Source organism: Marmota monax, unplaced genomic scaffold (genome assembly GCF_021218885.2).
Source record: "Marmota monax isolate L192 unplaced genomic scaffold, Marmota_monax_Labrador192_F-V1.1 WCK01_AAM20220418_F8-fsc00020, whole genome shotgun sequence".
Taxonomy (NCBI): domain Eukaryota; kingdom Metazoa; phylum Chordata; class Mammalia; order Rodentia; family Sciuridae; genus Marmota; species Marmota monax.
In genome coordinates this window covers 13964282-13991861 of record NW_026692912.1, presented here as the reverse complement: position 1 = coordinate 13991861, position 27580 = coordinate 13964282, and the positions used below count along the sequence as shown (strand labels likewise).

Sequence of the window (27580 nt, the reverse complement as noted above, 5' to 3'; positions counted from 1 at the left end):
CTGTTTAAATGCAATACTTGTTTATAATCACTTTTAGCTTAGCAACATACTGTTATCAATTTAACATTTCTTTGTTTTAAGAGGTTTGCATCATGAATTGACTGAAGAAACAAGTTTTTCATACATCTTCAAATTTTTTATTTATTGCTTTTATAGTTCCTTTTTTTTGGGGGGGGGGCTACTAAGGATTGAACCCAGAAGAGTTTTACCACTGATCTACATCCTTAGCCCTTTTTATTTTTTTATTTTAAGACAGGGTCTCCCTAAGTTGCTTAGGTAGGGCCTTGCTAAGTTGCTGAAGCTGGACTCAAACTTGTGATCCTCCTGCCTCAGCCTCCTGAGCCACTGGAATTAGAGGAACATGTCACTGTCACTGGCTATAGTTCTTTTTTAACCTATAAAGAGCTAGCTATCACACTATTGTATTAAATTGCTTGTGCCTCCAGACATCATAGTTAACTACAACAGAAGCACAGAGAGTGGGGACATATTCACTAGGACATATTATCACAACTAATTTTTTTTTTTTAAGGAGAGAGAGAGAGAGAATATTTTTTAATATTTTTATTTTTTAGTTTTCGGTGGACACACATCTTTGTTTGTATGTGGTGCTGAGGATTGAGCCCGGGCCGCACGCATGCCAGGCGAGCTCGCTACCGCTTGAGCCACATCCCCAGCCTAATTAATATTTTTTTTAAAACTCCCAGCATTAGTGCAAAATAGCTGCAGATAACAGATTTGCTTATCAAGACAGGTGTTTGTGTACAAAGGTTCTTGTGGTTCTTACAAGCAAAATTTTTCTCTTGGTTGGTCCTTACTAAGGAGTGTTTGAAAAAGTGCACCATTTGATTTGTATGCAGTGATTTCTTTGGATATTTTTACATCAAAATTATTTCATAAGTTGAAGTTCTCTGGGGAACTATTCTTTCTCTGGGCCTTTATATGTGTTTTCTTCTCTCTCTCTCTCTCTCTCTCTCTCTCTCTCTCTCTCTCCCTTCCTCCTGCTCTCTTTTATTTCCAGTTCTGGGAATCAAACCCAGGGCCTGGCACATACTAGGTAAACACTCTACCACTGAACCACACCCCTAACTCCCGGGCCTTTGAATTTCTCTTTTCAAATGCTTAAAGCAGCTTGGGACCAGATTTTATTCTCTTATTCTTCTTCAGGGTTCAAATCACTATGTTTCATTGTTCTCCAGAAACTGCAAACAACAAAAAGAAAAAAAATTGCCAAAGATTATATTCTCTCTGTGAACATTTACATTGCTTTAATTATTTCTGAATAATTATTTCTGAATATACTTTTCCCAAGAAGTATAGGGCATTGGAAGGTAACCTGCTACTTGGCAAATTTTTATTCTATATTTTTACTTAGGCAACCGAATGAACTTTTTGGCATTTAATTGATACTATTTGTGTTTAGCTTTTGGTGTCCTCTTCATATTGTTTCATTCTCATTAACATTCACACTAATGACCTACCATTAATCATGTCAGAGACTCCTTTGAGTTCTGGTGTCTGAGATTCCTCCTCATTAAAAGTCAGCATTTCCTGTTGTCTTTGCTATAAGTCCTTCCCATTGCTTCTACCATTGAAATTTCCTTTTCTCTTTTTCATATTGCTGGCATTCTACTAAGGGATTGAATTATTTCTGCATTATCTCCTATCTGGTTCCCCACAAATGTCCAGAACCATGAAGGATCTGAGATTTTAGTTTTCATTTCACTTAGGTCATTTCATTTGAGGTTAATCAAGGAACTTCAGATTCTGAGCTACAAATGAAAAGATGTACACGCTCTCTGACACTTGGTGTGCTTTGTTCTTGCTTCCTTTTCTTTGCTTATTTTGGGGAAAAGTATTAATACGATAGCACATCTTTGTCTTGATGTCAGCCTCCTTCCCACAACCAGGGTGGTCTCTCTTGCTAAAATATTTGCCATTCACCTTACTATGGGTAGGATGATTAGTACCATGGCATATAATTAATGAATATTTGTTTTTCATCCTCTCTGAAACCACATCCTAAATTCTTTTGTTTTATCACTGTGTTTGTAGGCACACATATTAGTGATGCATGGAACCTAGTATTACAGGCTATCCTCTTATTTTTTATCTGGATGGCTCACAACTTGGATTTCTGTATAACAAGGCACTAATTCCATTTTCTAGACATTGTCCAAAGATGCCATGGTAATAAATCCATTCCTAGGCTCTCAGATCTTGTCTATAGGGTATAACAAAGCTGTGGCCTATGAATCTAACAAATGAATTACATTTATGTTATTTTTTATAGTATCACTTCCCACTTTTCCCCAGCTGTTATGTTAATTATTTGCAGTACTTCCAAAACCCACTTTTGGGGATGAGTGTTATAGGTAGTATTACTAGGCCCTGTTTGTTGATGAGAAAATGAAAGCACACAGAGGTTAACTAATTGGCCTAAGGTTATAAATTTAGTGAGAGAGTATCATGGTAAACCTTAGCTGTCTGCCTCTGTGGTCTGCATTCAGAACTGTTTTGCTTTATTGTCTCTTTACATTCTCAGGAGAGTTCCAGGTAGTAGGTGTTAGTAGGGGCAATAGAGTTAGAAGTTATGGTGGACTAAGTTTCTTGAAATAGGAGGAAGGTTTGAATATGTGAAGAACAGAAAACATTTCAAGTGCACAGAATGAGGAAAAGTTAAGAGACGGAACTAACAAGAGTATGTTCAGGAGGTAATGAAGAAATTGAATTTACTCAGTAAAAAAAATAGCCAATGAACTTGGTTAGTACTAAAGGTTTTATCCATTAAATCTTTACTGAAAAAAAATACTGTGTTTTTAATCTCTGAGTTCTTAGATTAATTGCATTCTTTAAAAAATACTGCTAATTATATCTGATTCATTGAGAATACTGATTGAGTATTCAGATGGAAATACTTTTAATATTAAAAGTAGAATAAATTTACTGTCTTTATTATGAAACTTCTTATCTTTTTATTTTTCTTTAGCTAGTTCTTTCTGTACCAGCATAATTTGGTTAGTTTAACCTGTGATGAAATTTGTCCAGCAGGAAGAGTTGGATATATGTTGAATTTCTGCCAAATTCCAGAAGAAAAATGTTATTTTAAGCATTCTGTCTATTTTTGGTGAAGCAAAGGTCTTACCATGAAGTTGTTGTTGGCAGCTTTAAAAGCTACTGAACATGCCTTTCTTATATACAAAACCCACCACACACACATGCCTGGAAAGTAAATATAAAGTAAAAGTATGTAACTCTTTCAAAGAAATACCATGCTTATGTAGGTTAGTTAAAATAAGATTTTTTTTTTCTCTTTAGTGCTAGGGCTTGAACCCATGGCCTAGCACATGTGAGACAAGTGCTCTACCACTGAACCACATCACCAGTCCCAAAACAAAGAACATTGATTGTGGTGGCAAGCCGATTCCTTTCCTATACTTGGGGCTAAAAAAATCTGAACTTTCCTTTGGAATTTTTAATCCACTATCCATGCTTGGGATATGCATAAAATAAACAAATCATCCACTATGTGCATAAATTAAAAGAAGTGTGAAGAGCCTGTTTATTAACTGACACCAACGGTTAGGAACTGAAGATGCATAGGAGGTACAGAGTTGGCCAAGTGGGAATTTCTTCGTGGAATCCTTTGTTTTGTCTTGCATGGATATGATATGTGTGATCACACAAAGAATTTTGAAGTTTAATTTCTTTCTTTTTAGATAAAAAGGAACATCCCTTTTTAACTTTTCTCAAGTCGCTGCATTTGCAGTTATTCAGGAACTTTTAGAAAAACAATTAAAAAATAGCATTTAAGGATTGTATTTCCGAAGTAAACTTTTATCAGTATGTTACCAGTTTATATACTGTCTTACCTATTCATGAGTATAATTTGTACCATAGATTTCTCTGACTTCTTTTAGTCTAAGTTCATTTCTATTTTGAACTGAAGCTTTGAAACATATACCTAGAATATATTCTAAGTTTTGTTTTCTCTGCTACATCTTTTTGGAGGTGCTTACAAAATACTATGTTTATTATATGTCAAACTATGTTAAAAATCATTTCCTTTTAATAAAATGAGTAGATGTAGTAGCAAAAAAAAAAAAAAAAATCCTAACCTTCAAATAAGTCTTTGTATTAGAAGGATAAAACCAAGGGCTTCTAATTATTTTCATCCAAAGAGCTGCTTGAAATATACCTAAAGAAAATATTTGTTTTCTAAATCTTTCAATTTGGGAAAGACACATTATGGTTGGTTTTTACTACTGATCTTGATGAACCTGCAGTCTTTTTATTCTGGATTCATTGTTTATCATTTCCTTACCTTAAATCTTCAATCCTCTATTAGTTTCTTCCTAGGTGGAACATATTAGCTCATGATTACGGCTGTGACATAATCTTATATGACCTTGTATATGTTATTGGACTCAATCATCAGTATTTTAGAGGTCTTTGCTGTTATGCAGTGGGATTATTTATTATTTCACATTTCATTTCTAGCATGTGCTCTCAGTGCCATGTAGATAAGCCTGCTTTTAGAAGCTTCCAATTCATAAAAGCTAATAACATAAAGAGTACTGGAAGGGAAATTGAGGATGTTAGCTTTATAATTATGAACCATACATAATTTTATGTTCCCTGTTTACTTTTTCCTAATGTAAATTAACAGTATAGAAAGTAAATTAGTACTAGATAAAAATAATTTATCAAGCCTTACAAATTTGTCACAAATATTTATTATGAGAAATAAAATAGAGCTCATTTTATTAAGAGGGTATTGAACTTTGTTTGATATGTCTCTTTCCTTTCCTTTTCAGAGTATGTATGTAACTGCTCTAGGGTTGGAAGCCTGGATGTGACTTACTGCAACCTGACAACAGGGCAGTGTGAGTGTCAGAAAGGTTATCAGGGACTTCACTGTGAAGCCTGCAAGGAGGGCTTTTACCTGAATCACACTTCTGGGCTCTGTCTGCCATGTCACTGTAGTCTACATGGGGCCCTCAGCATCCTCTGCAACAGGTAAGCATAGAGGATGGAGGTAAAGTTCATTCTATTTTAGCAAGGGGAAAAAAGGGTGGTTTAAATAAAGATTCTTTTAAATAAAGGGAAAGAATGATCATAAATTTATAAAATATTTTATATATTTTTATTCCCTCACTTTGTATGTTACATGTAATATCATAACCCAAAAGCTTCTAATTTTCTGATTTAGTTCTTCAAAAACATCGGGGACACCAATTTTATTTTGTGATAGTTTCTCTAAATTTCATGGAAAAAAATTAAGGAAGGAATCTGATTTCTGGAAGGGCTAACTTTTAGATATAGCCAATGAAAATATTTTGTTTTACTTATTAATGTATGATTGGAGTTTAAGGAAACTTGTTTTTTGGTTTTTTTCTCCTATCAAAATTCTAGGGTTGAACATCTAAGGTTTCACTTGATTATATCCATTTTTTAAAAAGATAATGGTAAATAGACTGGTTTCATCCTATTTACCATTACATTTTTGAGGCCAAAACCAGATTAAATAGCCCTGAAAAAGTTTGTGATTTGGAGAGACTTAATCTGGTGAAACCATGCCTTGTTATGTAAAGTTTACCTACTACTACACCAAAATTAATTATTCTTTGGCCTTATATAAGGCACTTAGCTTTATGTGGATCCCAAGTCAAAAAGATGAAAAGAATATTATGTAATAAAAAGAATATAGCTTTAGAATCAGTGTAACCAGGGTATAAATCCAAGACATTGTGTGCTGTGGGCAAGTCATTTCATTTTATTGGATCAGTTTCGTCTCAAGATTGTTGTAAAGGTTAAATGAGTTGATGTAAAATGTTCAGCACACATCACGTAATAAATCCTGGTTTGTTTTAATTTCAAAGAATATTTCTGGCTTACACAAGGGAATGTTTTTAAAGAACTTTCATCTTCTTGGCAAAAAAAAAATGCTTTTGTACTTTATCCTTAGCAATAGATATTTTGGACGCTTTATAAATCATGTTATTGCACTGTATTGTATCATGTTGTACTTTTATTCACATATAGAAATGTACTTGATTAGGAAGTTTATAACTTCAAATGCAACAATAATCAATGTTTATGATGCTTGGTATTATAACATAGTTATTTGTCTTAGTCTTCACAGCAATTCCTTATATGTAGGTTACTAGGTCACAAAGATAGTAATTGAAAAAAAAACAATTCTAAATTAGGTCTTCCATTTCCAAGTCTGGTGTCTTTACTACCACACTGTGTAACATCTTTTTTTTTTTTTTTTAAATATTTTAAAGTTGTTGATGGACCTTTATTTTATTTATTTGTATGTGGTACTGAGAATCGAACCCAGTGCCTTATGCATGCTAGGCAAGCACGCTACCACTGAGCCACAACTCCAGCCCCCTGTGTAACATCTTTAATGAGAAAACTGATAATAACTCTGTTCTTTGAGATTGAGAATATAATAGCTGCTTACTGTTGTTCCCTCTACTTCACCCTCTCCCTTCCCCCCAAAAACCCATGTCCATATAAGTTATATTACAAAGTTTCACATTTCTACTATTTTAAGACAAGACATTGATAAGTGTGTTTATTTTAATATCTCATCAAATGTCCACCATATCTTTTAAGATAAGATTCTGCAAACATATTTGCCTCTATATTTTTAGGAAAATAGAAAAGTATTTACTTTAAAGCCAACTGCCTTATTAAAGGAGAAAGAAATAAGGAAAGAGGCAAAGAGAGTTTTAAAAGCTGGAGAAGAGGAAAAAACAGTCGCAATAATATCTATGTAGTGTATATTACTGTCTTCAAGTTCTTTCACAAATTATTTCTGATTTATATTGTCCCTGATGGTTAATGCTATTAGAAGGTTAATGATAAATCACTATCCTGAAAATAGGTAGTGACCATAAAGTATTAGAAAAATACATAGGACTGGTAACCTAAAAGTTTTGGGCAGGGATCAACAAACCATAGTCCCTGAACCAAATCTAACGCATAACCTGTTTTCATAAATAAAGCTTTAATGCAATATAGCCCCACCCATTTGTTTAGCATTGTTTATGGCTCCTTTTGTGCTATAGTGGCAAAGTTTAATAGTTGCAACAGAGACCATATGGCCTGCAAGTCATATGGTCTTTTAAGAAAAAGTTTGGCAATTGTTGGTTTATAGGTGGCTTATCTCCAGTCAGGGTGGGTATTGTTAGATGACCAAGTAACTTTAGGCAAGTCACTTATTTTAAGCATTTATCATTTTATTTTTGAGGTGGAAATCCATGTCCTTTCTCTTGCATACAGTTGTTATGTCTTAAGGATCAAACAATATTCTGTATGTACAAATATTTATAAGCTACAATTGCTAGACAGATAATAAAAATAATAGGAATAGATAAATAACTAATAATTATTGAGCATGTACTATGTACTAGGGCACTCTGCTAACTTATTAATTTAATTCTCACAGAAACTCTCTTGAGGAGTTCGCTACTATTTTCCTACTTGGAATATGAAAATTCTGATGTTTGGTAGGGATTGTTAATTTGCCCTATTTTTACACTAACATAGCCATTCAGTCTAATTGAACAAATGTAATATGAAGACTCCATAGAATGACTTCATAGTTAATTTTTTTCCTATTAGAAAGTCTCTTAGTATTTGACTCCCAAATGTCCCCAAATTACTTAATGTTAAATGTGTTTGGCTGATGTTTAGGGAAGAAAAATTTGTATTTCTGTCCAAAAGTGAATAAGCCATATACTACATCTTTAACAAAATAATGTGTGGGAGTCTGTGTTAAATTCTAGTTATAATTTTAGAATCAGAATCACATTTATATTATTTAAAAGGTTTACCAGATATCAACAAAGATGATTTAATGCCTTATAAGCTGTTGATAACCTTAGAAATGTGTTTTGATCCAGAAGTGATGTTTTCAACATTTTGCTTCTAACCTGGGAGTTTGTTACCTTTTTGGGGTGCTTAACTATATTTTAGTACACTTTTTTTTTTTGGTTTGTTGGTTTGGTACTAAGTTTTGAACCCCAGGGTCTTGCATGTGCTTAAGCATGTGCTTTACCACTGAGCTATAACTCTGGCTTTGGTCATTTTGAATTGTATTTTTTTTTCATTCAAAATATTGAGAGATAGGTTTTTTGTTAGTATTTCATATAGAACATCTGATTTTCAGTAATGAATGACTAAAGTTAGGAAGGAGGTAGAAAATACCTGTTTTATTATTTACTCTGCATGGGCTATTTTCTATGTGTAACTTCTAGGTTTTGTTATCCTGTAGGTTTCTTTTGACAATGAAGTAACATATGAATTTATATTATCTGCATATGTTGATTTCTCAAACCATTTACAGCTTCTTCTAAGTGAAATCTGGAGAGACCTTGCTTCCCCTGCAGTTATTTTCTCTGTTACTACTTACTTCCGGGCCTGGAGTTGAAATAGATATCTTCTTCATACCTCTTGAGTGCTCTCCCTTTCTCCTCCTAGGAAAAAACAAACAAACAAACCTGTGAAGCTCATGGCAACAGACTATGCTGTTCCAAACAAATCCTTGTTGCTTTCCGGCATCACCCCTTATTTTATACACATGGCTCACTGTTGTCTCTTTGACAATGTTCCTGTCAGAGTTCTAGATGATTGCCTTATCTTTAGATAATCCTCACAATACTTTGGCCTCTTTCTTCACTTCTCTTCCAGTCACTTTTCCTCTTTTCAATCTTTAATTCTTTTACTTTCCTGATTTCTTATTTGTCTTTGGCTGCAAGGATAGGTATGTACATTTTAGAGAAAAAATAACATTTTTCTATGGTTTAATGCAGAATAATATTTATTTTGGGCGGGACATTCCAGATCTAAACTATAACAGAAAGTAGTGAGGAATTGAATCAGTATCTTAAAAGAGCAGGACTAGGTCAACCAGACTTGAGTATAAGAAAGAATTGAGGTATTTGTTTTTTATTAATAAGCTAAAAAAGAAACTATTCATTATAAAGGAAAGATTTTTCACTTGTTTGCGTCCATTCTCATAAAACCCTATTATACCATTTAAAATTGAATATTCTATATTTTAGAATAATAATAGCTGAAAATTAATTAAATACATATTAGGCAATATTTTAAGCCCTTTTCAGTGATTTATTCATCTAATCTTCATGGCAACAATATAAGATAGGCACTGTTATTGCTGATCTCATTTGTATAGGAAAACAACTGGAAGTTAAGTAATTTGCCTAATTTACCAGGAGATAACAGTAAACAAAAGAGGTAACATTGAAACATTTGCAATATAGATCTAGAATATGTTTTCCTAGCCACTGTGTGGATATAACCTTTCTCAAAATCTCAGGTATTGGGTCAAGAGAGTGATTATTGTAAGAAACTGATGCTATGACTTAGACTACTTGTTATTTTCTAGGAATAGCTTCTAGTTGTCCTTGGTAATTAGACCTTAACCCTCATGTGATGTAACTCATGCTGTGTAAATAGCTCTGCTTGATAAGGGCTAATCCCAGTTTGGGATTAATAGAAATTTAGAACATGAGAGGATCATCCCTTTGATGAACAAATGTCATTTGCAATATGTATTATATTGCCTTCTCTTTGTATTAGGCAACATTTTAGAATAAAAACAATATTACAATTGCTTTTGTCAAGAAACTTATAATCGTTGCAAGACTAAAGGACACAAACAACTAGAATACAATATAAAATAGTTGATAAATATATGTTTAATTTGTAAGTAGAGTTGTTTAGAGTAGGAAAAGAATAGGGGTAATTTGAAATTATAAGGAAAGGATTTCTAGAGGAGCACAAAACTGAGGTCTGCCTTATAAGTTATAAATTAGGAAGAAAGAGAGATTAAAAGAACTTATCAGATGGAGTAAAACATAGGAATTCAATTGAGGGCTGAGGTTGTAGCTCATTGGTAGAGGGCTTGCCTAGCATGTGTGAGGTTTCAGCACCACATAAAAATAAATAAAATAAAGGTAATTTATCCATCAGAGAGAGAGGGGGGGGGAGAGAGAGAGAGAGAGAGAGAGAGAGAGAGAGAGAGAGAGAGAGAGAGAGAGTTCAATTGAATTTCCCAAGATTATACAATGAGATGAGAAATCTTATCTAACACCTACTCAAATTCTCTTCTGTTTTGACTCCCTGTTCTCATTCCAAAAATAAATAAAAGTAAAAAAGCAGACTCAATTCTGTCCTGGTTCTTTCACATGTTGAAAAACTATGGAACAAACAACTGACTTTTAAAAAATTAATTTCCCTGTCCTTTATGCCATTATATTTCAGCAGGAGTTGCCCTAGTGAGGGTAGATTTTGGCTGCAGGAGCCAGATGTGGGTTGAGCAATGCCTTTGTATGCAGACACAAAGTCCCTTATGTACTGACAGATGGCCACCCCCTCATGTCACCATTGGTGTTCCAACCTGTTTAATTGGAAAGAGTTGGTCTATAATATATGAACTTTTCATTTTTCCTTTGGGAACACATTTCTAATGTTTTCCTGTTTTACATTTTGATATAGATTTAATAAATGAATGGATAGTATTTGATGTCAAAACACAGTATTACTAGTCAAAACCTAAATCTCTTCATGTAGCTCTTAAAAATACTGCCAGGTCTGACTTTATATGTAGACTATTATATACTGATGAGAGAATTTTTTTTAGTATCCCCAATAGGTTAGTAGACAAGATGTATTATTTTAGATTGTGTTAGTAAGATAATAAAGAAGTTTAAAATGACCTAATATCCTTTCCATAAAATCTATGGTTGCTGCTATACAATATATTTTGAATTATTTACTACTTTGCATTTTTGCTGATGGGAATATGCTACAGGATATAAGGCAAATTTTACTTATGAAGTAAACTAATACCAAAATGAATTTCAAATAAATGCCAAAACACCTCCAAGATACACATTCATTTAGGGCTCTAAAAATCATCTCTTGTGTAATACTTGGGAGTAAACAGCTGTTTATGCAAACTCTTATTTAGTACTTTGTAATTCTGGAAGAGTAAGGCAAAGATTTGATTGCTAGAAACAAATTCAAAAAATCTTATAAGCTAGTATATTCTTATATTATAGAAAAATAGAAGACATAGCTCTTGTTTTAAAATAACATTTTTCTGTACACCAATTGTTACTCCTCTAATTATACCAGTATCAGATTTTTTTTGTATACTTCAATATTTTTTACCTGAAAATGGAATTTTTTAAGAGGTATCCATCTTGGTCAAAAGTACCTCAATTTATCCTTTATCTTGTTATTATGGTTCATTGTTTCCATAAATAAACAAGTGCTTTATATCTTAGAAGGTATATTAAGTATATCACACCAAGGTTCATGTTAAGATCATGGAAAAAACAAATTATTCTAAAAGCTGAACATTAATAAATGATCAGAAAGTGGTTTTTCAGAAAAAGATACTGAGTATGTTGAGATTTTTAAGTGTAAATGATGTATAACTAGTTCAGTCTGGAAAGCTCCAAGTTTTTTTGGTGCACTTTTATCTTAAAACTTCCATTTAATACAGGGCATAATTTGCCTTCCTGGTCTTCTAATTATTAATTAGATATCAACTGTAGTCAAATGAATATAAAAAAAAACCTTTTTCCTCAGCTACTGATGACTTTTGTGAATGTCACGAGTTGATTTTTTTTTTTAAGATCTGAACAAAAATTTATGAAACAGAGATATTTCTTTTGATCAAACACGTCACTGTCCTTAAGCCTTATTGTAGACTCTTCTACTTGCTTCACCTTGTTAAGCCACTTTTAGGTCAATTTGGAATTTTTTAAAAATATTTTTTTACTTGTTGATGGATACAATATCTTTACATTTATTTATTTATTTATTTGGTATCAAGAAATTCATTTATTAAACAATTGAATATTTTCTTGACACCAAATACTATACTATGTGCAGGTAATTTCATAAACTTTATGAGAGATAAAATACAAACAAGACAATGGGTTTCGTTCCATAGGAGCTTCTAGTTTAGTTATATACATAACAATGAGAGAATATTGACAGAGTGGAGGATGGTGAGAATGGTGACATGACAGCAGTGTTTCTGTACATAATTCTTTAGAAATTTTCCATTTCTTGTATTAATACATTGTATAATCTAAGTTTGTATTTCTCAGTTGAATTTAGGGAAATACTTAGTCTAGGGTTCTTTTCAGGTTCATACCCCTCGCTATGCTTACCATTATTCCTTTGTTGCAGGCTGCAGGAATTAAATTGCTACCACCCACTGTATCCCATGAGATTTTAGTCCCCTATAAGCTGTGCTGCTGAGTGTCCTCATACTCATGTTCTTTCTGGGTTGCTAAAAACAAGTTGAAGGGCCCTTTACTTTTTAAGAGTTTTTAAAATGGTTAATCTTTATAGGGAGGCCTTTGGGGGGTAGCAGATATGTAGAAATTGAAAGTTTATATAAGTGTCAAACTTTTCCACAAACAAAGCTCAAATATAGACATACCTCCAATTTTTTCTTATTAATTTTTCTGATTCTCTTATACCTCAGTAACATAAAGTTCAATACTGTCTTTTAGAGAGAACTCATTTTTCAATAGTTAATTACTAATTGTTTAATAACTCTATGGGTCAGTCCTGTGATGGTAGTCATAAAAGGGACATGATTCTGATTGGTTTATTGATATTGCTGTTTCTCACTGCAATGTGAATTGTGAGTAGAAGTCTAATCCTGAACAACCTGGTGGATAATGCTTGCTCCCTTCTGCAGTGATACTCTTACTGGTCCAGATCCTGGCAGAGTCCGAGTGATTTTTTTTTTTTTTTTTTTTTTAGGGAGAATGAAACTACTCCCTTAATGCCAAGTTCTTTCAAGAATACTCTAAATTAGGGCTTCTAAATTGTAGATCTGCATAATCAGCTTCTTCAGTTTATACATGCAACCATATCCAGTGTGCAAGTTAGTCCCAAAAGGTTGAAGACATTTTGCAGAGTCTTTCCACCAACCAACCCTAAGTCCTCCTCTCTTTTCAAGGGTGAGACACTATTCTTTAACCATTTGAAATACAAAGGGTTTTAACTTTATATTTAAGGTTATAAAGTAATTGACTTAGGAGCATCTGCTTCAGTTATTCTCTACTGCCCAAATGGAAGAGCAATTGTAAACTTCTCTTCTAAAGAAGAAAGAAACCACACTTTTAATCTCTAGTTAAACATCTTCCTAATAGGACATTTCACTACACTTAAAAGGTTTTAAAGTCTTATAACACAGTGTTTTCTGGTCTATAGTTTGACTTCATTCTGAGTCAAAAATACCACAAACTTGCAAATGATACTAACATTATTACAGTAGACTATCTGAAATGCTTGGGACCAGAATTATTTCAGACTTTGTAGCTTTTCAGATTTTAGGATATTTGTATAGTCTTTATCAGTTAAGCATCCCTACTCCAAAAATCCAAAGTCTGAAATGCTTCAAAATCCAAAACATTTTTTTCAGAGTATTGAACCCACAGGTGTTATACCATTGAGCTGCATCTCCAGCCCTTTTTATTTTATTTTTATTTATTTACTTAGGGGGGGAGAGAGAGAGAGAGAGAGAGAGAGAGAGAGAGAGAGAGAGAGAGAGAGAGAGAGAGAGAGAGAGAGAGAGAGATTTTTAATATTTATTTTTCAGTTTTTGGTGGACACAGCATCTTTATTTTTATGTGGTGCTGAGGATCGAACCCAGCGCCCTGTGCATGCTAGGCAAGTGCGTTACCGCACTTGAGCCACATCCCCAGCCCCCTTTTTATTTTTTTATTTTGAGATAGGATCTCACTAATTTACCCAGGCTGGGCTTGAACTTGTAATCCTCCTGCCTCAGCCTCCTGAGCAGCTGGGCTTATAGGCATGCACTGCTGCGCCTGGCCAAAATCCAAAGCTTTTTGAGTATGATGTCTGTGTTCAAAAAGTTTCAGATTTCAGATTTTAATATTAGGGATGCTCAACCTGTACCATCATCAACTCTGTTAATGACCAACATTAACATTTATTTATTTATTTTTAAAATATTTATTTATTTTTGTTTTCGGCGGACACAACATCTTTCTTTGTATGTGGTGCTGAGGATCGAACCCGGGCCGCATGCATGCCAGACGAGTGCGCTACCACTTGAGCCACATCCCCAGCCCCCAACATTAACATTTATTGAATGTTGGCTTTGTACCAGGCTAAGTGATTTATATGTACTAAATTGTAAGGATAAAATAATAATTAATTGAGGGCTGGGGTTGTGGCTTAGTGGTAGAGCGCACTCACCTAACATGTATGAGGCACTGGGTTTGATCCTCAGCACCATATAAAAATAAATAAACAAAATAAAGGTATTGTGTCCATCTACAACTAAAAAAACTAAAAAAATAATAATTAATTTGAATTGTATTGTTCCAATTTTATAGATGAAGACACTGAAACTTAATTTGCCTCAAAACAGACTATTAGTAAGTTGTAGAAACGGGCTCAAACCACATCTGTCCTCTGCCTTTTGTGTTTGTTAATTGCCTTTAAGTTTACTATCACATAGGTAAATTCCTAGCATTATAAAATTATCATTTGAGGGGCTGGGGCTGTGGCTCAGTGGTAGTGCACTTGCCTGGCATGTGTGAGGCACTGGGTTTTATTCTAAGCATTGCATATAAATAAATAAATAAAAGGTCTCTCAACAGCTAAAAACTTTTTTAAAAAATTATCATTTGAGTGATAACATTAAATGATATACCATCAGTAATAAGTCATGTGGATATTATGTACCCCCTAATATGATGAGATGAGAAAGGGTACATTTCTTATGTGATATTCTTCCTCAGAATTCATAACCTCAGTCTAACTGTGACAAGACATCAAATGAACCCAAGTTGAGGGACATTTACAAAACACCTGACCAACTCTTCAAAAGCTGCAAGGTCATAACAGACCAAAAAGACTGAGAAACTGTCAGATTGGAAGAGGCTAAGGAAACATGAGTAGTAAGTGTAAGTGATATACTAGATTGGAGCTTTGGACAGAAGAAGGACATTAATGGGAAAATATTCTTTTTAAATAGAATGTTAATTGAATTATTATTTGGAGCAACCAAGGAAATATATATTGGTTATATTTATTTACTTTCCTTTTAGCACTGGGAATTGAAGTTAGGTCCTGTGAATGCTAGGCAAGCTCTATAACTGAGCTACTTCCCCAGGCCTAGTTTTACTATTTTATTATGAGGGCAAAGTTACTGGGCCTAGTGATAATTCTTAGCCTTAAGTTCAGAAGAGAAATTAGGATAAGGAAAAAAACTTACTTTGTTGGCATGAGGACTTGCCATTATAGATAAATAATTAGAATATGGTTAGGAAATCCAATCAAACCCATAGCCTGATTTAATATCCTTTTCCTCTAAAGTTTAAAAAGAAAAGCTTCTAGAACTTATGTGGAGGAAACATTAGTCTAAATAGAAGAACTCTTGTTCCCACAGAGAAGGCTTTGTCTTCTTGTGTCCCCTGAAAGAGAATTAAATCAGCATGACTTTTGCATCTCATGTATTTTTTTTTTCCATAGGAAGAAATGTGCTTTTTGGAGGGTAGAGAGAAATACAGAACTTTTAACTTTTTTTCCCTCCCTGGGTAAAATTTCCACTCAAAATATCTAAATTTTTCAATCCCAGAGAGAGATTTGAACTTGAAATTTTTCTAGATTTCCTGTGAAAAGGGACACATGTGTTTCAGCTTTAATTATTGTGACAAAATATGTAGGATTAGATCAAAATTATGAATTTCATTTTTAAGGTTCTGTGTAGATTAATTCTTAACACACATTCTGTGTATTTCACCAATTTGGTTTTTTAAAGTTGAATTGAAAATTTAACGTATATAAAAGCATAAAATCACACATATTAATAGAGTATCATGTGATGTTTCAGTACCTATATACATTGTGTAATGTTTAAGTCAGGTTAAACATATTTATCTCCTTAAACATTTAGCATTTCTTTATGGTAAAAATATTCAAAATCCTTTCTTCTAGCTTTTTGAAATATACAGTACATAATTTTTCTCTATAGTCATACTACTGTGCAATGGCATACCAGAACTCCTTCCTCTTATCTATAATTTAGTAACCATTGCTCAACCTTTTCCTGTTCCTTCTTCTCTGCTACATTTCCCAATCTCTGGTAACCACCATTTTACTCTCAACTTCTATAAGATCACCTTTTTTTAATCTTCCACATATGAATAAGATCATGTAGTACTTTCTTTGCCTGGCTTATTTTACTTAACATAATGATCTCCAGTTCCATCGATGTTATTTCAAATAACAAAATTTCATTATTTTTAATGACTGAATAGTATTCTTTTGTGTGTATTTCTTCATCAGTTGGTGTGGACAGTTAGGTTGTTTGCACTTCTTGGTTATTGTGAATAGTGTTGCAATAAACATGGGAGTACAGAGGTCTCTTCAATATACTTATTTCATTTCCTTTAGATATATACCCAGCTGGATGCTGAATATATAATCCCAGTGGCTTGGGAGTCTGAGGCAGGAGGATCACAAGTTCAAAGCCATCCTTAGCAATGTAGTGAGGCCCTGAGCAACTTAGTTAGATCCTTTTTCAAAATAAAAAAATAAAAAGGATAAGTGCCGTTGGGTTCAATCTTTGGTACAAAAAAAAAAAAAAAGGCTACGTACCCAGTAAAGGAATTGCTGGATTATGTGGTGGTTCTATTTTTAATTTTTTGAGGATCCACCATACTGTTTTTCATAATGACTATATTAATTTGTATTCCTACCAACAGTTTGCCTGGATTACCTCCAGTGGATTTTTCAAGCTTCTTGTTGTGTTTATAAATTAAATTGGTTTCCAGGGAATATAAATTACTAGTATCTGTTGGGGTTGGGGTTATGGCTTACTGGTAGAGTGCTCGCCTTGCATGTGCAGGGCCCTGGGTTCGATCCTCAGCACCACATAAAAATAAATAAAAAAGTTATTGTGTATAACTACAAAAAAATAAAAATATATAAAAAATTACTAGTATCTGTAATTAAAACTATTAATTTCCAATTAATAGTATTCTTTTATTTTGATTCTAACAATAGGTAGATAAGGATGATTATCTACCAAATTACAGATAAGAAATAATAATAAAAGCAAGATCACATCATTAGCCCAGGCTTCAATGACCATTAACTACCAGAATGAGGAAAGTCAATTCAAAGTCTTCTAACATGATATTCCATATTCTTTTACTAAGTTAAAGTCCCATGGCATTCAGAACTGGGTTAGTATATACCCCAGTGCTGTAGATCAGGGAGGCACAAGGAAAAGTATTGATGGTTCATTTTTCTGTGGAGACATTTTATTATATTGGATAGATTTTTCAATACCTTCAAGTTGGCTTTATTCTAAAAAGTATATGGGGAGGACATAGATATGTTTTTCATGTTGATGAAAACACAGCTGGGTGTAGTGGTGCAGGCCTGTAATCCCAGTGGCTCAGGAGGCTGAGGCAGGAGGATCACGAGTTCAAAGCCAGCCTCAGCAAAAGCGAGGTGCTAAGCAACTCAATGAGACCCTGTCTCTAAATAAAATACGAAATAGGGCTTGGGATGTGGCTCAGTGGTTGAGTGCCTCTGAGTTCAATCCCTAGTACCACTTCCATCCCCCCGAAAAAGAAAATAAAATACAGTTTATGTTGTCAGTAACATACCCCCCCGCTTTTCCAATTTCCAACACATACACTATGACCATTTAATTAATTTTTACTTTTGCTAGTCTTAAGTTGATATTTTAAAAGTTCAGCAATTGAAGGGTTGTGGCGCTTTTAGAACGCTTGCCTAGCATGCTTGAGGCACTGGGTTCAGTTCCCAGCACCACATACAAATAAATAAAAAAATAAAGGTCCATCAACAACTAAAAAATTAAAAATTAAAAAAAGTTCAGCAATTGAATAAAATGTCCACCAAAACAGATATTATAGATATTTGAAGGAAATATTAGCTTTATTGGCTGACTTATTTGTCTAAAGAAGCTGCATGATTCAGGAGAGGCATTGGAGGAACAGAAGGAAATTAACATTAATGAACACCATTAAACTTCCATGCTCAAAGCTTTACACATATAACTTTTCTTCTTGAAACAACTCATTCATCTTTCTCTTAGAGGCTATGTTACTTAGCAACAAGGCATAACTAGTAAATAGCAGAATTTAGATTCAAGCCTAGATCTCTCCGGCTCCGAGGCTCTTCCCACTGTACCCTGAAACAGAATGAGCAAAATTAGATATGGCAGTATGCACATCTCAATATGAAATGCAGGGCTCCGTGTGGGTGAGCATGAATCAACAACTTAGGTACTAACCCATGGAAATTTAAACCTAGAAATCAGTTTGAGCTACAATGAAAATAAATGTTTCATAGAAGGTAAAGTGAAGTTATGAAAGTATATATAGAGAATCACTTGAAATGAAAAGGTAGAAATTAGGACATTATAATTATTAAAGATGAGTTCATGGTTTGAGGTGTCAGAAAGTCTTATTTGCTGGGCTTTAAATCACAGCCATTTGACATAAGTGAGGTCTGAAAGCATGTGTCATGGACCTAGTATTTGGGGTGGGAAGTGGGAGGCAGGGTAACTGGGACTAGAAGCCAGGCATTGAGAAACTAGGACAATAGTTGTAATTCAGTCATAGAGAACATAGAGGTCTAAGGTCAAAGGAACTAGCAGCAAATAGGGCTTGATGATCCACTACTGGGGCTGAATGCCTTAAATACCCTTTTCTTAGGTCAGGCTTGATACCAAATTAATGGTTCAGCACTAAGGCTGGAGGTAGAAATTAAGTAATTTTATCAGTCAAGTATAAGGATATAAAAATAGAGTAAAATAAGTACAGTGCTGTTTTTCCAGTTAATGTAGTACAGTAATTCCCCATTATGGTCTCCAGACCAACAATATCAGCATAACCTGGGAACTGGTTAGAAATGCAAATTCCTGAGCCCAATCCAGAACTATTAAATCAAAAACTTCAGAATAGGGCCCAGCAATGAGTGTTTCAACAAGCCCTGCAGAAGATTCTGTTGCATGTTAATGTGTCAGAACCACTGATCTAGTGGACATTATGTTGTCCCCCAAAACCTAAGGTTGACTTACATAAAAAAGAAAATCAGAAGAAATAAGAGGAGGTTGATGGAGCAGTCCAACCTCTATTTTTCGCTTATATGAGTATTATATAAGCTAACAAGGCCCATTTGGCAGGGCCATAATAGATTAATCAAATCTACTAATAGGGGTTAAGCAAAATAGATTTTTCTTTGAGGGGTAATATTTTTTTCTTTTAAAATACTTTTAAATGTGGGCTTTTCTTACTTTAAAAAGCAAACCAACAGATCTGTGTCTTATAAGATCTATTGCCCATCATGCACCACTCATTAAATGTCCATTTTGTTCATGTAAAATGAATATCCCATTTCCAGTATTCTGAGAGGTTTATTTAAACATGACATAAAGTATCAAGTTTAAGTGCATGGAAAATATTAAATGGGCTAAAATGAAAACAAATTTTGTACTTAGAAGTCATCATGAGTTATGAAGAAAGTATATGTAGATTTTTGGAGCCAGATCATACAGTCATTAAACAAAGTTTGAAAGCCTATTACGTGCAAGGTGTTATGCCAGACACTGGGAATGCAGCAGGGGATGAAACACACACACATACACACACACCCTGATTCCACAGAGCTGACATTCTAGTTGGGGAGAGAGATTATAAACAAGAAATAAAGTCAGAATTGTTTTGAGACACAGCAGAAGCAGTGTCTCATTTCTTTGGCAATTATGTTTTTAATCTCTCATTTATTAGAAGAAATATTTAAATGACTACTGAGAAGATTAACATAAAAACTTCTTTTGGAGGTACTGCAAGTTTATTAAATGAATTAAACACATTAAATCCTTCTGGCTTGCTTTTATTAAGTTCATAGAAGTAATCAATAAATAAGAAAAGAGAAAAAAATACTGTTAGAAGACAAATACCCAGTTTCTTATTCTGCCTACCATTGACTATGTTCCTGAAGCTCTACCAGTGGAGAATATTCAAAGTATTTATATTTTACTGTATGTAGTGCTCCTACTGTTTGGAAGGCACTTAAATATTTAATTTTAATCCTCACAACCTTTTGAAACAAGGATTATTACTCTTTTTTTTTCAAATGTAGAAACAACTTGTTAAGTGGACATTATGTTGTCCCCCAAAACCAAAGGTTGACTTACACATTTAAACAACTTGTTGTTTCTACATTTGAAAAAAAAAATCAGCCAGAAAGTGATAAAACTGAGATTTATGAAAGTCATACAAAAATTGAAAAGATTACATTAAATAATTTGTGAATATCATGCTGTGTACTTTATTTATAATCCATACTAGTGCCTCCTGAGCACTGTACTCCCTATACAGTTCAGAATTTGGGTAAAAAAAAGGGCTTGATCTTTAGTACTATCAATATCAACATTTAAGGTTAAGCAGGTTGTTTGCTAATCTGAAAATTGAGCCACCGCTTATGCTGTCATTTCTGTGAGAAAATGAGTTCTAAATTCTACACCTTAAGTTAAATTGTTGGAACAGAGTATATACACAAACCAGGTATTAATAATTACACTTTCATCAAGTAAAACTTTCATATTGGTCACAAATTCAAACATCAACATATTTGAGAAGCAGCTTCTTATCTAGATGATACCTGGTCCCCATGTTTATCTCTACATTTTCTTTTCAAAATGACTTTTTTAAATTTAGAAATCTCTATAAAAATAATGGGGTCATTGAGTAGGTTTGAGAATTCTTCTGGCTGTGTTTCTTCTGTTAAAAAAATTGAAAGAATTAAGTAATAACTTTTCTGGTTGAATTAAGTTAGAATTCCCAAGTTTGGGCCCTGGAAATAGGATATTTTTTATTCTTTTACCTTTAAGTTCTACTTTTGGCTTTTCAAGGAAATTTTTAAATTTGATTTTGGTAAGATCAGTTATCAGAAAATATTTTTGCAATTAGATAATACTCTTTTCTGAGTATTAAGAGTTTCTGTCTGAATACGGATTTCCTCTAAACATATTTTAGACTATTTGTCCTAAAAAATACAAGGAATGTTTAGCATAAGAGCCCAATGTTTCAACAATAAAGCTATCCTTTTTTCTTTCAGAAAAGGAGCTTTGCTTGTTGCATAATAGTCTTTTCCATGACTGTAGACAGAGAAACAGACGATCTTTTGCCAAAATGTCCAATTATTGAATTTCTTTCATAACAAAAAAGAAAGCTATTTTTTTCATTACTTTCACTAAACCATGTCACAAACATGAAGTTAGAATTGTTAATAATTTTTCATTTTGTTTACCTTCCCATGTAAAAACATTTTCTAGTGAGAAAAGTTTTTCTTAGCTACCTCTTAAAATTTATTTTGAATGTGTCCGAGAGTTTATAATTGGCAATTTTGTATTGATTTCAGATTGTGTCCACATGGAACTTAGCTGCTCACTGCTGAGTTCCCTGTGGTTGCAGTCTTTAATTCTCACAATAGCCCTACAAAGTTTGGAATAATTATCTTCATTTTACAAATGAGAATACTGAAGCTAAGAGAAAAAAGTACTAGCGGACTAGACTATGAACCAAACTCTGTCTCTTTAGACTATTTTTCCCCCCTTAAATGCTGATACCTTCCTTTCTGCATTTCACTCTTCCAACCTATTCAATATGATTATAAAATAGTGGAAATTCTGAACATTCTCCACCCAAACAGAACAGAACCTTTAAAAATCAGTTTGACTAGAATTTTTGTGACATAAATATGTGCCATGTCTTGAGATGACACACTTTTGAGGTTCCTTTTGAGAAATCAATAACTATTTATTTATATTTATTTATATATGTTTGAGAATGAAGTTTGGGGATTTTCCTTTAATTTTGTTTATTAATTTTTTTCTTTTGATATTGGAGATTGAGCCCAACCCAGGGCCTCCTACATGCTAAGCATATATTCTACCATGGAACAACACCCTTAGCCTCAAGAAGTATTTTTTTAATTGCTAAAACCTTGCAATATTTGTTCATACCCATGAATGTATAAATTATATAACATTGACATGGTAAGAAAATATGAGAATCCTGTTTTGGTATGATTTAAGAAATGTGTAGAATGTGTTTATTTATACTTAGTGTGGTATATGCATTTGCTTTTTTAAAAAATATTTTTTTAAGTTGCAGATAGACACAGTACCTTTATTTTATTTATTTATTTTTATGTGGTACTGAGGATTGAACTCAGTGCCTCACATATGCAAGGCCACAACCCCAGCCCTGCATTTGCTTTTTATTTCTTTAATTTTTTTTTGGAGTTGTAGATGGACAGCATGGCTTTATTTTATTTATTTTTATGTGGTGCTGAGGATTGAACCCAGTGCCTCACATGTGCTAGGCAAGTACTCTGTCACTGAGCTTCAGCCCTAGCCCTCCTGCGTTTGCTTTTTAATGAATATTCTATATTCTTCTTTGTGACATAATTCTATATACTGTGTAAGTACTTTACTATAAACTCACATTTTTAAGAAGTGATACCAGATGAGCAAATTCTATCTTAAAATTTTTGTTAGCTGATCTCAGTAGTATAGATTTCTGATTTTTATTCAAAATCCAGTTCTGCACCCTTATTCTCCACATATGAAGCTGTGAATCTTGGGTTCTTTTATTTTGAATCTATGGTTAAGCATAGTGATATGTTAACAGGCCTTTTTTGATTTTGTTTTTGCATTTCATTTATATCATTGACCTTTGCTTCAGAAAGAATTCAACAGTCTTTAACAGAGGGAGATCATGAAAGCGGGTGCTATAAAGGCTTTATTCTATAAAAGGAGTCACACAGGCAAAGCTTTATGTTTGCTGAGTGATTTAATTCTTATACATGCAGAAACTGGCCATGGGCCATGAGTAACATCCCCACAACCAAACTTTCCCACTCTGTGTCATTCATATATATATACATATATCTACATATATGTAGATATATAGATACAGATGTAGATATAGATGAGATGTATAGATACAGACAGATACTTTTTTTTTTTTTTTTTTTTTAGTATTGGGGATTGAACTCAGAGGCACTCACCCACTGAGCCATGTCACCAGCCCTATTTTATATTTTATTAGAAACAGGGTCTCACTGAGTTGCTTAGTGCCTTGCCATTGCTGAGGCTAGGTTTGAACTCGTGATCCTCATGCTTTAGCCTCCGAGCCACTGGGATTACAGGCACGTGCCACTGTGCCCAACTATGCTTTTTTTTTTTTTTTAAAGACAGGAAATCACCTCCTTTCCTGTTATTTCAAAATCTACCCTGGAAAGACTGAAGCATGGTATCCAGACTCAGACAATAGCTTTATCTGGATTCATGAAGTTAGTCTTGGATTTTTTTTCTCAAATAGACAACTAAGGAACACATTATCCAGGGAGAAAGATGCCTGCTTACATCAGACCTTTTAATGCCCAGAACGGATTTTTTAAGGAAAAGTCCCTGATAGGGCAAGCCACTACTTTGGAACATTGGCTATGTTAGGGCTATGAGATATTACTAAGTGATTCTGTATTCCAAGGTAATACCTTTTACTTACAGATGGTGAATTAGGCAAACACCATCATTAGAAGTAACTGTTTATCCTCTTGTATACTGAATAATATATTTTAGGGAATGAGGAGCTAACATGTTTTGATTAACATCTAAAAAGCCTTGGAAATGGGTTAATGAAATGTTCTTAGCCATTCTTTGAAATAATATGATATCCTTTGTAATTTTTTGATAGCATAAAGGGACTTAAATTAACTGTTTCTTTCTTATTTTGTAATAAGATATTCTTTTTTAAAATATATTTTTTGTATTTTCTAATTAGTTATACATGACAGGAGAATGCATTTTGACAAATCATATATAAATAGAGTAAAAATTCTCATTTGTCTCATTGTAAACTATGTAGAGTTACACAGGTCATGTAATCATATATACACATAGGGTAGTAATGTCCTATTCCTTCTTCTTTCTTACCCTCATGCTCCCTCCCCTCCTTTCACTCCCCTCTATCTAATCCAAAGTACCTCTATTCTTTCCCCCCTCTTATTGTGAATTAGCATATGCATATAAGAGAAAATGTTCTTTGGGATTGACTTATTCTGCTTAGCATAATATTCTCCATTTCCATCCATTTACTGGCTAATGCCATAATTGCATTCTTCTTTAAGGCCGAGTAACATTCCATTGTGTATATATACCACAGTTTCCTTATCTATTCATCTGTTGAAGAGCACCTAGGTTGATTCCATAATTTAGCTATTGTGAATCAAGCTGCTATAAATATTGATGTGGCTGCATCACTATAGTATGTTGTTTTTAAGTCCTTTAGGTATAAACCTAGGAGGGGAATGATGGGGTCAAATGGTGATTTCATTCCCAGTTTTCTTAGGAATCTCCATACTTCTTTCCTTAGTGGTTGCACCAATTTGCAGTTCCTTTTCCTCCACATCCTCGCCTACATTTATTGTTGCTTGTATTCTTGACGTTTGCCATTCTGACTGAAGTGAGATGGAATCTCATTGTAGTTTTGATTTGCATTTTGCTAATTGCTAGAGATCTTGAACATTTTTTTCATATGTTTGTTGATTGATTGCATTTCTTCTTCTATGATTATATTTCTTCTTGCCCATTTATCAATTGGGTTGTAATAAGATGTTCTTGTACTTCATATTTGATGAATACAAATTTACTTTGCCAGATCTTTTAGTACTTTGGAGCATACTTGTGTGAGACTCTGCATTATGTATGTGTGTAGGATTTCTTTTGTGCAGTTACTTAATAGACATGCTTGGTAAATTTCTGTTACATTTAAAAAACCAAATGCTTATCTTCTATATGATCAGTACAAAGTTTAATTAAGCTTTTTAAAAATATTTTTAAATATTTATTTTTTAGTTGTAGTTGGACACAATATCTTTATTTTTATGTGGTACTGAAGATCGAACTTAATTAAGCTTTAATATAGCTTAAACGTAAAAATATTTTGAGTTTGTGTCTCTGAGAACCTCGGACTTTGTTAGGCAGATGTTGCTCTTGGAGCAGTAACCTTGCTCAGCTCTTGTTAGGGAAAACCTGAAATTTATTTGGCAGCAAGTAAATTTACTTGGCAGGTGTTTATTCTGGACTAAACAGAAAAAGTATCACTAAAGTCAACACCTGTATAGATGGTAATGGTGATGCTTGGGATCTACAGAATGTGAAAAGTCTGGCTTGCTATAAATAAACCTGACTCACTGGCTGTAGACAATAGCTTTATCATCTCTGAATTCTCTCAATAGTAAAATGAGGATTATGACCCTTATAGTTGGGAATTACCTTGAAGATTAGAGAGAATGTGTATTTACCAACACAGCCCTCAATAAAGGGGACACATTATTATTATTATTATCATCATTATTATATTACTCCTGCTTTTAGATGACTCCATTTTACATTTTCTGTAAAATTAGTTGTTTGCCAAGAAATTACATGACCCAATATACTACTCAACTTTTAATAGGACTAGAGAATTTAATAGGTGATTCCTTAGGATAAAAGGCATTAAGATGTGGTAAGTATTATTATATAAGCCTGGCTTTCTTTCTTTTTTGGACTGATTTTATTTGATTAAAGCTCTAAGAACTGTTTTTTTTTTCTATTTTTCTATAGAGAAGCACATCCTAAGTTAAATTAATAATAATAATAAACCTTAAGTTTATACACTACAAATAGAATACATATGCTTTAAAGTTGTGTTATTTCCATTCAATGCTAGGTTACAAAAACTCTCAAATTTAGAACTTCTATTTTTAGTACAGAAATAGAAGCATATGAGGTAGGGATAGGGGATTGCTTTAACTGATGCATAAAATCTGTGTGTTAACAATTTTAGCTTGGGCTCCTGAACTAAAATTAACAATACCATAGGGTTTCTTTATTATGAGCTACATCTCTAAGAAAAATTATTTGTAAAAGCAGTTTCAATTTAAGAATTTTCTCTTATTCAATATGGCTGGTGCCAGAATATAATCAGATGAAATCTAAAATTTTGAAGTCCAGAATGAGCATATAAAGAAATGTCACTATTGGAAAAAAAAAGGAAAGTACTGTAATTTTTCTGATATTATAATAATTTGTGTTGCCCTTTATCTTTATTTCCCCCAACAGTGCTTAATTCTAAAATTTAGTTAATATATTTATTGAACATTTGTATTTATTAAATGCCTCAACAAACCAGGCATTATCTTTTATATTCTTTCTGAGGGTATACCAAGATGGCTCATACAAGGTCCTTGGACTAAGGAAATTTACTTAATAAGGTGTAATAACAGTTTGTTACAGTACTTGATCCCTATACTTATGCTAGGTCTTTTTAAAATTTTTTACTTGAGATGAACACAATATCTTTATTTATTTTTATGTGGTTCTGAGTATTGAACCCAGTGCCTCACACTTGCGTGGGAAGCACTCTACCACTGAGCCCCAGACCCAGCCCTTAAGCTAGGTCTTAATGATAAGAAAACTGCATAATATGCCCATTTCCTCATGGCTTTTACAATCTAACTAATCTAAATAAGACAGCATAGTGTAAGAATATAGAGCAAATCACATTAGGATCAAAATGTCCGACATGGAGAATATATAGTCAGGAAGCTGAAAGATCCCTATGGACCAGTCAGAGAAAAGTTTCATGGAAAGCCGAGAAAATTTTAGAGGTAAAGAGGAAGAGAGACATTATATTAGGAATGATTGTGAAAGAAACAAAAATACCAAGAAATATTGGAAAGAATTTTTTTTTGGTACTGGGATTGAACCTAGGGAACTTAACCACTGAGCCATATATATCCCTTGCCTTTTCTACTTATTGATTTATTTTATTTTGAGACAGGATCTTGTGAAGTTGCTCAGGGACTCTCTAAGCTACTGAGACTGGCTTTGAACTTGTGATTCTCCTGGAACTACAGGTGTGCATCAGTGCACCCAGCTAGAAAGAAAATTTGACTGAAATTGGTGATATATTAGATATGAGTGGATGATCATAAAGAGCATGGAATAGAATTAGAGGAATTGAAAAGGACACCAAAGATTTAGATTTTAATGATTGGAAAGAAATGGTGTTCTTGTTATAATGGATATGTAAGAAAATATTTAAGTAGGAGTAGATGGAATACTAAATAAAATATTTCTTACTTTAGGTGCTTTGTCCTTTTTTTTTGATTGGTAATCTAAAATTTTTATATAGACTAAATAAAACAATAGAAGTCTCCCTTCTAGTCACATTTACTTAATTGTGAATTCCACTTTAATTACTAGAACTACTATTTAAATATATCCTATGCCTCAAATAGAGAATTATGTCAAGTTTGTAGTATCTAAAGGGATATTAGTTGACATATTCACTAAGATCTTGGTCTCAATATTTTTGAGCTAGAAGCATGGTGAGGTTTAGGTGGCATTTCTTCTTTCCCCCAGACTGGGATGGAGACT

At 33.4% G+C, this 27580-nt stretch overlaps 1 protein-coding gene across 1 annotated transcript in view; it reads left to right on the top strand.

The window, feature by feature from the left end:
- The window catches only part of Megf9 (multiple EGF like domains 9), a 102125-nt gene that overhangs the window by 52686 nt on the left and 21859 nt on the right, over nt 1-27580 (top strand). Inside the window, exon 2 of the mRNA XM_046451250.2 lies at nt 4818-5019. Coding sequence (XP_046307206.1) covers nt 4818-5019 — 202 coding nt within the window. The remainder of the gene's footprint in view (nt 1-4817; nt 5020-27580) is intronic.